At 44.7% G+C, this 12,478-nt stretch overlaps 1 protein-coding gene across 7 annotated transcripts in view; it reads left to right on the forward strand.

Annotated features, from left to right (window-relative positions):
• LOC149455069 (cysteine-rich protein 2-like) overlaps positions 1–12,478 on the forward strand; it is a 548,326-nt gene that overhangs the window by 420,105 nt on the left and 115,743 nt on the right. For 5 of the 7 annotated variants that reach the window (XR_016314106.1, XM_089686685.1, XM_089686687.1 and 2 more), the window contains exon 6: positions 7,045–7,139. Coding sequence is in view for 5 of the 7 variants with exons in the window: in XM_089686685.1 (XP_089542811.1) it covers positions 7,045–7,139 (95 nt within the window). In the remaining 2 variants the exon portion in view is untranslated. Of the gene's footprint in view, positions 1–7,044; positions 7,140–10,407; positions 10,604–12,478 lie in introns of all 7 variants that reach the window. The other 2 variants (XR_016314105.1, XM_089686684.1) reach the window with 1 other exon arrangement.

The following is a 12,478-nucleotide window of genomic DNA, read 5'->3' on the forward strand; positions in this document are numbered from 1 at the left end:
GCTGCTGCCAGGTCCAGAGTCTCTCATGGGTCCCTGTACGGCCTCCCATTGCTGCTGTCTCCATCGCCACACTCTGCCATGTGCCACTTTCAGGTCTCCTCACACTGCTGGTGTGTAGAATTTTTTGACATAGGGTGCTGGCAGATTTCGGGCCTCCCATAGCTGCTGCCAGGCCCCTAATCTGCCATAGGCCCCTATATACCGCCTCCTCATGCTGCTGCCAGGTCCAGAGTCTCTCATGGGTCCCTGTACGGCCTCCCATTGCTGCTGTCTCCATCGCCACACTCTGCCATGTGCCACTTTCAGGTCTCCTCACACTGCTGGTGTGTAGAATTTTTTGACATAGGGTGCTGGCAGATTACGGGCCTCCCATAGCTGCTGCCAGGCCCCTAATCTGCCATAGGCCCCTATATACCGCCTCCTCATGCTGCTGCCAGGTCCAGAGTCTCTCATGGGTCCCTGTACGGCCTCCCATTGCTGCTGTCTCCATCGCCACACTCTGCCATGTGCCACTTTCAGGTCTCCTCACACTGCTGGTGTGTAGAATTTTTTGACATAGGGTGCTGGCAGATTACGGGCCTCCTATAGCTGCTGCCAGGCCCCTAATCTGCCATAGGCCCCTATATACCGCCTCCTCATGCTGCTGCCAGGTCCAGAGTCTCTCATGGGTCCCTGTACGGCCTCCCATTGCTGCTGTCTCCATCGCCACACTCTGCCATGTGCCACTTTCAGGTCTCCTCACACTGCTGGTGTGTAGAATTTTTTGACATAGGGTGCTGGCAGATTACGGGCCTCCCATTGCTGCTGCCAGGCACGTAATCTGCCATGGGCCCCCGTACCGACTCCTCATGCTGTGACGTTGCAACAAGGTGGAATTCAACCCTACATATGTTAGACCGCCTTTACGAACAGCGAAAGGCCATCACCGATTTCCTGATGTTAAAAGCGGATAAAGGTACTCCCTGTGTAACTTAGATGTCAGCCATTGGCAGCTCATGCGTGACACCTGCGCTTGCTCAGGCCCTTTGAGGAGGCCACGCTATTCGTGAGTCGCCAGGACTATGGGATGAACGACGTCATTCCTCTGTTGCACGTCCTGGAACAAATGCTGTTAACAATGGCTGGTCAGGGTGCGGTAGACGTGGCGCACAGATCTCAACGCCACATGACCCCTGTGGGGGCAGGACAGGAAGAAGAGGAGGAGGTAGAGGAGGACATTGGTGCTCAGGAATTATTGAGTGAAATGGGTGGTTTTTCCACTCAGCGGACAGGAGTGGAGGAGCAGGAGCATCTGGTAGAGGAGGAGGAGACAGAGGACCCAGACGCACCGTGGCAGTATGCTGTGGAGATGGAGGCAGGGAGTCCCTCGCATTCCTTGGCACAAATGGCCCATAGCATGCTCGCTTGCTTGCGTAGCTACAGCCGAATAATAACCATCAGACAGAGGGATGACTTTTGGCTGTCCACCTTGTTGGACCCTCGCTACCGTTCAAAAATGGTGGCCTTTTTCACACCTGCTGAGAGGGAGGCCAAAATAACGTACTATAAAAACCACCTATGTAGTCAGCTGGTCTCTGCCTGTCTGCGCCAACGTCCATCCTCAGACACTGTGGGCCCTGTGCGCTCGCATTCCGCTGCCATGGCAGCAGGGGAGGGGTGGGGTGGTAGGAGCAGTGGCAGCTCCACCAGCAGCGGCTGCCTCAGTCTGCAGTCGATGATGAGTAGCTTTCTTCACCAGCGCAGTGAGGAAACTACTAACCAGCCGCAGCAGCAGCATCAGGTGGACCTGGAGCAGGACCTCAAACAACAGGCTTAGGCCTACTTGGACAGCACCCTGCCAACCGAGGTAGACAATCCCCTTGACTACTGGGCAACGAAACTTGACCTTTGGCCCCAACTAGCTGAATTTGCCCTTGAAAGGCTGTCATGCCCGGCCAGTAGCGTGGCATCGGAGCGCGTGTTTAGTGCGGCAGGAGGTATTGCAACTCCGCGGAGGACACGACTGTCCACCCAAAGTGTGGAGAGACTGACGTTTGTGAAAATGAATCAGGCGTGGATTAGTCTGGATTTCAAACCACCAGTTCCTGACACAACTGACTAAATCCGCCATGAATCATGCCCCAAACATGTGCCACTTTCAGGTCTCCTCACACTGCTGGTGTGTTCCATTTTTTGTCATAGGGTGCTGGCAGATTACGGGCCTCCCATAGCTGCTGCCAGGCCCCTAATCTGCCATGGGCCCCTATACCGCCTCCTCATGCTGCTGCCAAGTCCAGAGTCTCTCATGGGTCCCTGTACGGCCTCCCATTGCTGCTGTCTCCATCGCCACACTCTGCCATGTGCCACTTTCAGGTCTCCTCACACTGCTGGTGTATTCCATTTTTTGTCATAGGGTGCTGGCAGATTACGGGCCTCCCATAGCTGCTGCCAGGCCCCTAATCTGCCATGGGCCCCTATACCGCCTCCTCATGCTGCTGCCAGGTCCAGAGTCTGTCATGGGTCCCTGTACGGCCTCCCATTGCTGCTGTCTCCATCGCCACACTCTGCCATGTGCCACTTTCAGGTCTCCTCACACTGCTGGTGGGTTCCATTTTTTGTCATAGGGTGCTGGCAGATTACGGGCCTCCCATAGCTGCTGCCAGGCCCCTAATCTGCCATGGGCCCCCGTACCGACTCCTCATGCTGCTGCCAGGCCCGTAATCTGTCATGGGCCCCTGTTGTCGCTTGTTGGCATATTCCGCTCCTTCAGATGCTCCTTCTCCTGCTACTCCTCTTCACGGATTCCGTCAGCAGTCTTTCTTGGAATCCGTTTCCAAGAGACAAAAGTTTGCGAGCACGCACCAGACGGTGCAGAAACTGAACGTCCTCCTGTCCAAGTTGCTGCTGCCAGGCTCGTAATCTGTCATGCGCCCCTGTACCGCCTCCTCATGCTGCTGCCAGGTCCAGAGTGTGTCATGGGCCCCCGTACCGACTCCAAATGCTGCTGCCAGGCCCTTAATCTGTCATGGGCCCCTGTACCGCCTCCCCATGCTGCTGCCAGGTCCAGATTGTGTCATGGGTCCCTGTACGGCCTCCCATTGCTGCTGCCAGGCCTGTAATCTGCCACGGGCCCCCGTACCGACTCCTCATGCTGCTGCCAGGCCCGTAATCTGCCATGGGCCCCTGTACCGCCTCCTCATGCTGCTGCCAGGTCCAGAGTGTGTCATGGGTCCCTGTACGGCCTCCCATTGCTGCTGTCTCTATCGCCACACTCTGCCATGTGCCACTTTCAGGTCTCCTCACACTGCTGGTGGTTTCCATTTTTGTCATAGGGTGCTGCTGCCTCCACCGCCACACTGTGGCTCCACACTCTGGTTTTGGCCCCGTGACTGGCCAAATGAGTGAAGTGTGCGGTGATTCTAAGATCGACGGCACTCATCTGCATGTCATACTGCCTGACAGTATTATTTCTCTTCCCCAGCAGACTCCAAGGGCATTTAAATTAAAGGTACAGTGTTCAGCACTAATATTAAGTCTCTCTGAAGCCTAGAAACACCCTTTTTAAAGTTAAATTCACAGCGAATATATTCGACTCGAATCGAAATTTTTCCACGAATTCGCCGAATCAGTCGAATCGAATTTTTGAATACTTCGCTCATCTCTAGCTATAACTTTCACACAAATCATAGACTTACTGGGATTTTTTTAACCAAAAACATGTAGCAGAATACTTTTTGGTCTAAATGTATGATGAAATTTTAGTTTTTTTGGATATTTTTTTATGACCAAAATGAGAAAATATTGTTTTGTTTTGTGTTTTAATTTTCTGCAAACATTTTTTTGTTTATAGCGCAAAAAATAAAAAGTTCACAGGTGATCAAATACCACCAAAAGAAAGCTCTATTTGTGTGAAAAAAAGAACATAAATTTCATTTATGTACCGTATTGCATGACCGCGCAATTGTCCGTTAAACTAGCGCAGCGCTGTATAACAAAAAATGGCGTAAATTGCAGTATCTATACCATAGTTTGTAGACACTATAACTTTCACACAAAGCAATCAATATACACTTATTGGGATTTTTTTTACTAAAAACATGTAGCAGAATACATTTTGGCCTAAATTTATAACTAACTTTGAGTTTACTATATATTATTTATAGCTGAAAGTAAAAAATATCGTTTTTCTTCAAAATTTTCAGTCTTTTTTTGTTTATAGCCTGAAAAATAAAAAGTGCACACGTGATCAAATACCACCAAAAGCAAGCTCTATTTGTGTGAAAAAAAGGACGTACATTTTGTTTGGGTGCAGCATTGCATGACCGCGCAATTATCAGTTGAATTACTGGAGCGCCGAGTAGCAAAAAGAGGCCTGGTTAGGAAGGGGGGTAAATCCTCAGGAGGGCAAGTGGTTAAAAGAGCTTGAACAGCACATCTTGAAATCCCAGTCTGCTTTGAAATCTTTTCCTGGCCGAAATCTTACTGATGCAGTATAACTACTATGTCTTGTTTGTGTGCTCTGTCTTGCCATGATGTATAACCTGTGATATGAGACTGTCTTCCACAACCTCACCTTAGTAGCAAGAGTTTGGCTGTTCCTCACCCAGTTTTAAGCCTCTTACACAGCTGTTTCAGTTAATGACTGTGTTTCAACCTACATATGAAATTGATGATTATTAGCACTTGCTTGGCATTGGTTTATCATACACCCGACTCTAATCCTACAAAATCCCTGACTTTGTACAAATGTACAAAGTGTACAAGTGTAAAAACTGATGCTTGATTTGAAGCCAAAGGGCAGTCACACCAATTATTGATTTAATTTAGAATTTTCTTTACTTCGCTCACTTTACATTTTGTAAATTAATAAAAATAAACAATTAAAACATATTTTTGAAAGCATTTTTATTTTACATCATATATTCCCACCTGCCTAAAACTTTTGCACAGTACTTAATATTTTTTTTTGGCTTCCTTTCTGGAACCTTGATGATGATGTTCACAACAAAATGAACAACCTTTGTTTCTGTTTCAATTTGTTTACATGTCTTGTAGGAAATAAACTTGTTTACATGAATAGTTTAGAGTTAGACCAAAATATAAATGAAAAAAAATCACATTAGTATTCACATTGGTATTATTTGTTTACATGGCTTGTAGGAAATGTACTTGTTTATATGAATTGTCTAGACCAGTGGTCGGCAAGCCGCGGCTCTTTACATGCGGCTCTTTACAAACTTAAATGCGGCTCTTCTGTGTGCCGGGCGCCCGCTCCCCTCCCTCCTCTCGGGCGGCCGCCCCAAAAGTCAGGACTCTGCAGCTGTCAGGATGTAGGCGGGGCAGCCAGGATGTAGGCGGGGCAGCGTGACGAACTCCTCTCCTCTCACAGTCCGCCCTGAAGACCAGAACGGCGCGGGAACACGGCGAGAAGAACGCGCGGAGCAAAGGTAAGTGAATTGACACAATATGGGGGATGAATTACTATAGGGGGGATGAATTACTATGGGGCATGAATTACTATATGAGGGATGAATTACTATGGGGGATGAATTACTATATGGGGGATGAATTACTATATGAGGGATGAATTACTATGGGGGATGAATTACTATATGGGGGATGAATTACTATGGGGGATGAATTACTATGGGGGATGAATTACTATATGGGGGATGAATTACTATATGGGGGATGAATTATTATGGGGGATGAATTACTATATGGGGGATGAATTACTATGGGGGATGAATGACTATATGGGGGATGAATTACTATGGGGGATGAATTACTATATGGGGGATGAATTACTATATGGGGGATGAATTACTATGGGGGATGAATTACTATATGGGGGATGAATTACTATGGGGGATGAATGACTATATGGGGGATGAATTACTATGGGGGATGAATTACTATATGGGGGATGAATTACTATGGGGGATGAATTACTATGGGGCATGAATTACTATATGGGGGATGAATTACTATGGGGGATGAATTACTATGGGGGATGAATTACTATATGGGGGGATGAATTACTATGGGGGATGAATTACTATATGGGGGATGAATTACTATGGGGGATGAATTACTATATGGGGGATGAATTACTATATGGGGGATGAATTACTATGGGGGATGAATTACTATATGGGGGATGAATTACTATATGGGGGATGAATTACTATGGGGGATGAATTACTAAATGGGGGATGAATTACTATATGGGGGATGAATTACTATATGGTTGATGAATTACTATAGGGGGGATGAATTACTATGGGGGATGAATTACTATATGGAAGATGAATTACTATGGGGGATGAATTACTATATGGGGGATGAATTACTATGGGAGATGAATGACTATATGGGGGATGAATTACTATGGGGGATGAATTACTATATGGGGGATGAATTACTATGGGGGATGAATTACTATATGGGGGATGAATTACTATATGGGGGATGAATTACTATGGGGGATGAATTACTATATGGAAGATAAATTACTATATGGGGGATGAATTACTATGGGGGATGAATTACTATGGGGGATGAATTACTATATGGGGGATGAATTACTATGGGGGATGAATTACTATATGGGGGATGAATTACTATGGGGGATGAATTACTATATGGGGGATTAATTACTATGGGGGATGAATTACTATGGGGGATGAATTACTATATGGGGGATGAATTACTATATGGGGGATGAATTACTATGGGGGATAAATTACTATATGGGGGATGAATTACTATATGGGGGATTAATTACTATGGGGGATGAATTACTATATGGGGGATGAATTACTATGGGGGATGAATTACTATATGGGGGATGAATTACTATATGGGGGATGAATTACTATGGGGGATGAATTACTATATGGGGGATGTATTTTCAGTTTTAAAAATGTGGCTCTCAAAATAAATTTCAATCGTGGTTTTGGCAAGATTTGGCTCAGTTGAAAAAAAAGGTTGCCCACCACTGGTCTAGACCAAAATATTAATGAAAAAAATAACATTAGTATTTACATAGATATTCTTTTGCAGCTGAAAAAGTGACCTCCCTTGGGAAGGACTGGCATCGGCCTTGCTTGAGGTGCGAACGATGCTCAAAAACGCTGACTCCCGGTAGCCATGCTGAGGTAAGGATCTGTATTGGTTCTTACTGTTCCTCAAATATAATAAAGGCAGGGTCAGACTGACAAGTCATGGGGCTCATGGGGCCCCTGTGTCCTTGCCCAAACTCAAAAAAGCCTATGAAAAAAGTACCAGGGGCATCTCATGGGGCCCCCTACTGACCCCGGGCCCTCGGGCAGTGCCCGAGTTTCCAAATGGTCAGTCCGCCCCTGACAAAAGCATTACTGAAAGGCACACAAGTATATATTTCCTGTGTCTTTGTTCAATGGCTTAACTAACATCAACACATTGAGTACGTGCCCTGCATCTCCTCTCTGAATGTCTGCCTGCACAATGCTGCACATTTTTTATGATCAATGCTGTCAGCACAGATCATAGGCAAAACCACTCAGGTACTTGGAGTGGCTCTGTGCCTTGTGATCACTGTGATGGCCAATCACAGTAATCACAAATGTAAATACAGCTTGTTCAAGGGGGAACTACACTTTCAACCAATGTAAGGGAGATAGTACACTGACCATTAGTGTAGGGGGGTACTACATTGACCACCAATGTAAGGGGGCACAGGCATGGACCTCCAATGTATAGGGGCATAAACACTGACCACCATGCACTGGTTCAGGGGTCACAATGGCAACCCCAACGATGCTCCATGGGGCTTATGTGCCCTCCCTGTCACATAAGGTTTTGCGGGGGATTTGATTCCCTGTAGAGCTCAGCCTGCAGCAGCTGAAAGTCAGCTTCTCCTCCTCTCCCTCCCACTGCTTTCAGCTGCTGCACAGAAAGCCATACAAGGGATTGGTTCCTACAAATGCTGTAGGTGATCACTGTGTCCTAGCTTATCACATGACTAGGTAAAATGCCAATCACAGCTGCTTCTTACCACGTGATTAGCTGTGTCCAATCACAAAGCAAATACAGTTGCCGGTTATCAGCAGCACTTTCCTCACACATCGTGATGAAAGTACTGCCGATAACTGGCAAATGTCACAGAGGACACCCACACTGAGTCAGCTTGGGCATTGATGAGGTGCCTCCTCATCAATGCCCACCAGTGCCGCCTCATCAATGCCACCTCATCAGTGCAGCATATCAGTGCCCATCAGTGCGGCCTATCCATGCCACCTCATCAGTGCTGCCTAACAGTGCCCATCACTGCTGCTTATCAGTGCAGCCTCATCAACGCATGTCAGGTTTTTTTTTCAGTTTTTTGCTCTTTTTTTGTTTATAGTGCAAAAAATTAAAACCCCAGTGGCAATTAAATTCCACCAAAAGGCTTTATTCGTGTGAAGAAAATTATAAAAATTTCATATGGGTACAGTGTTGCATGACTGCATAATTGTCATTCAAAGTGCAACAGCACTGAAAATTGGCCTGGTCACAAAGGGGGTAAAAAGTGCCCAGTAGGCAAGTGGTTAAGAAAATTGCAACAAATAATGAAAAAAAATTAAAAATGTAAAAAATAGAAAAAAACAAAAATTAAAAAAATAATACAAAAAATTAGGGGCTCATTCACACAGGTTCTCTGGTCCATGCAGTGTGAATGAGTGGTTTGCTTGTGCAGCTGGAGCCACCTGTTACCCTATGGGGACACAGCTGCTGTACGAGCACAGCCTCTTGTCCTAACCTGACAGGTGTGCAGGTATGGGTGAGTGGTTCCAAATGCATATTGGCTGAGTTTTGGACCATACACCACATCAGGTTTCCACACACCTGTGGCTATGTTCGTACAGGGTATTATGTGCAGTGTGTACTGGGAGTAGGCTTAGACTATATGTAACCATATTTCTTTAGGTCATACCCAATATCCAGTCCAATTTAACCACACCCACTCTTTGCTTGTTTTATCCAGTTACTGAGGTTAGATCATGTGCAAAAGTTCCGCAGACATAACTTTTGCAAGTGACATAATAATGAAAGCATATTTTGTGAGTACTTAAGGACTATGGTGTGTACAGTGTTGCATTATCTGACAGAAATACAGGGGTGCCAATATTTTTTACCATGACTGTATGTTGTGTATACAATGAGTAGGCTCAGGTTTTATTCAACCATACCCCCCTTTAAGCCCTTCCCACTGTAAGCACAGTTAGGGAACACCTACTATTCACTGCAATGCTAGTTACACCCCTGCTGAAGTTTGTGAGATGATCACAAGATGATCCTAGATCCTATATAGCTTGTCAAATGAAAAGGATGTCATCAATATACCTTAGGGCAGCTTCACGCTGCCATGCAGAGCTTTGGATAAAGCGCAGCTATGCTGCATTTTTTGTGCAGGTTAGCTGTACATTCCCGTATACTTTTTGCTTGTGGTGATTGTAGCCATAAAAATTGTATGTCAATGCAAATAAAAAAAGTATCACAGACAGTACTAATTTGTTTCCATAGACTTCTATGAGGTTTTGGTGCAGTTTCAGTAGCACACCAAAACTCCTACATGCTGCATCATATGCCTTCTGAAACTGTGCCAACAGCGCACAACATCATAGAAGTCTATGGGAAAGTGCAGCTAACCGTGGGTGCATTGGCTGTGTATATACAAATGTTTTTTCAAAATATGCCATATGATTGGCATAGGTTGGAGGCCATATGGGAGCTCTTAGCTTTGCTCTGGAGCTAAAGGTAGAATTGGTTATCAAAAGCAATGTCATTTTTGTCAAAACAACATATAGTATTTACATTAGGAACTCATGCATCTCTGGCTGAAGTTCAATCTTTGGCAGGATTGATGCTAAAAAAGTATACAAGCTGCTTACATACATTGGGCAGAGGATGCAGCCAGCTAAGTTTAGGATGACTTCAGAACAAGAACTAGTAACCACACTTCTCCCTCAATGCACTGTATCAAAAAATGCATCCATCCAATACATTTTAGTAACTACAACATTCAAATGCTACATTTATCTGACAATTCTTTTGATTTTACAATAAAAACAAAGTGTAACACTAAGACAGTTTTTTACAGCCTTGGAAAAGCACTTCTATGTGCACATAGGCATTTACAGGCATTATAAAAAAGGAGCATTTACAAGCTGAAAAGAAAAAAATCACAAGCGCGTTCTTGAGTGGAGCTAAAGAGAAAAAATGCCGAACATGCCTAAATAAGTCTAAATACATGACATGTTTAGGCATGTTCTCGCTTTTGGGTGCAAACAGATGCTTGTGGTCAGAAGAAAGTAATTTGGAATATTAAAATAAGAATCCAAGAATTCCTCTCTGTTCTGGAAGTTCCCAGTTGCCTTGCCTCCTCATTGGTCTTCTGCTTTCTAGCTGGACTGTGGACTGTGTGCTGCTACTGTACTTGTCCACAATGGCAAAAGATATCACTGCTGTGGAGATATACCGTCGCTTTGGGACCTTGCCCACCCCCATTATGGCATCCACAAGAAAAATATCTGGGTGGAGATTGCCCATGATCTGACCAAGGACCGGGACATACTTAGTAGGAGGCAGAAGGAGTATAGAGGTAAGTGCATATGTCTGCTTGATTCACTTATCTACAATTGTGCTCAAAAGTTGCATACCCTGGAAAAATTTGTGAAATTTTGGCATTGATATTGAAAATATGACTGGTCATGCCAAAAAAACTGTCTTTTATTTAAGTATAGTGATCATATGAAGCCATGTATTATCACATAGTTGTTTGGCTCCTTTTTAAATCATAATGATAACAGAAATCAACCAAATTGCCCTGATCAACAGGTTACATCCCCTGCAATGTTTGACCTTGGTACAGACACACAAGGTGAAACACACAGGTTAAAATGGCAATTAAAGGCTAATTTCCCACATCTGTGGCTTTATAAATTGCAATTAGTGTTTGTGTATAAATAGTCAACAAGTTTGTTAGCTCTCACATGCACACACTGAGCAGGCTAGATTCTGAGCCATGGAGAGCAGAAAAGAATTGTCAAAAGACATGTGTAACAAGCTAATGGAACTTTATAAAGATGGAAAAGGATATAAAAGTATATCCAAAGCCTTATGTATGTTAGCCAATACTTTTCAATAACCTATTAAGAGCTGGAAAAATGAAGAATCTCTTGATAATAAGCCAAGGTCAGGCCAAGAATGATTTGCAACCACAACTGTGAGAAGAATTGTTTAGTATACAAAGAAAAACTCACAGGTAACCTCAGGGGAAATACACGCTGCTCTGGAAAAAGATGGTGTGGTTGCTTAAAGGAGCACAATATGATCATACTTGAACAAAAATGAGCTCCATGGTCAAGTTGCCAGAAAGAAGCCTTTACTTCGCCAGTGACACAAAAAAAGCCCAGTTACAATATGCCCGATAACACCTTGAAACACCTCACAGCTTCTGGCACACTGTAGTCTGGAATGACCAAAATAGAACATTTTGGTCACAACCATAAGCTATGTTTGGAGAGGAATCAACAAGGGGTATAGCAGCAAGAATATCAACCCCACTATGAAGCATGGTGGTGGTTCGCTGATATTTTGGGGGTGTGTGAGCTCTAAAGGCATGGGGAATCTTGCAAATATTGATGGCAAGATGTATGCAACATGTTAGAAAATACTGGCAGACAATTTGTATTCTTCTGCAAGAAAGCTGTGCATGGGCTGCGCTTGGACTTTCCAGCACGACAATGACCCTAAGTACAAGGCCAAGTTGACCCTCCAGTGACTACAGCAGAAAAGGTGGAGGTTCAGGAGTGGTCATCCCAGTCTCTTGACCTTAATATCATTTAGCCACTCTTGAGAGATCTCAAACGTGTGGTTCATGCAAGACTACCAAAGATTTTGCATGACCTGGAGGCATTTTGTCGAGATAAATGCCCTTCCTGCCCAGGCCAATTTCCAGCTTTCAGCGCTGTCACACTTTGAATGACAATTGCGCGGTCATGCAACACTGTACCCATATGAAATTTTTATCAATTTTTTGAGACAGATATAGCTTTCTTTTGGTGGTATTTAATCACCTCTGGGATTTTTATATTTTCTTAAACGAAGCAAAAACCACTGAAAATTTTGAAAAAAAAAAGTTTTTTCTTAGTTTTTGTTATACAATTTTGTAAATAAGTGATTTTTCTCCTTCACTGATGTGCGCTAATGAGGCTGCAGTGATGGGCACTGATAGGCTGCACTGATGGACACTGATAGGTGGCACTGATGGGCACTGATGAGGAGGCACTGGTAGGTTGCATTGATGGGCATCGACAGGCATCACTGATACATGACACTAATATATGGCACTGATAGGCAGCACTGACTGGCACTGTTAGGCGGCACTGACTGGCACTGTTAGGCGGCACTGACTGGCACTGATAGGTGGCACTGACTGGCGCTGATAGGTGGCACTGATGCGCACTGATAGGCG

Source organism: Staurois parvus, unplaced genomic scaffold, assembly GCF_062004578.1.
Source record: "Staurois parvus isolate SC_StPar_1 unplaced genomic scaffold, SC_StPar_1.0 ptg000406l, whole genome shotgun sequence".
Classification (NCBI taxonomy): domain Eukaryota; kingdom Metazoa; phylum Chordata; class Amphibia; order Anura; family Ranidae; genus Staurois; species Staurois parvus.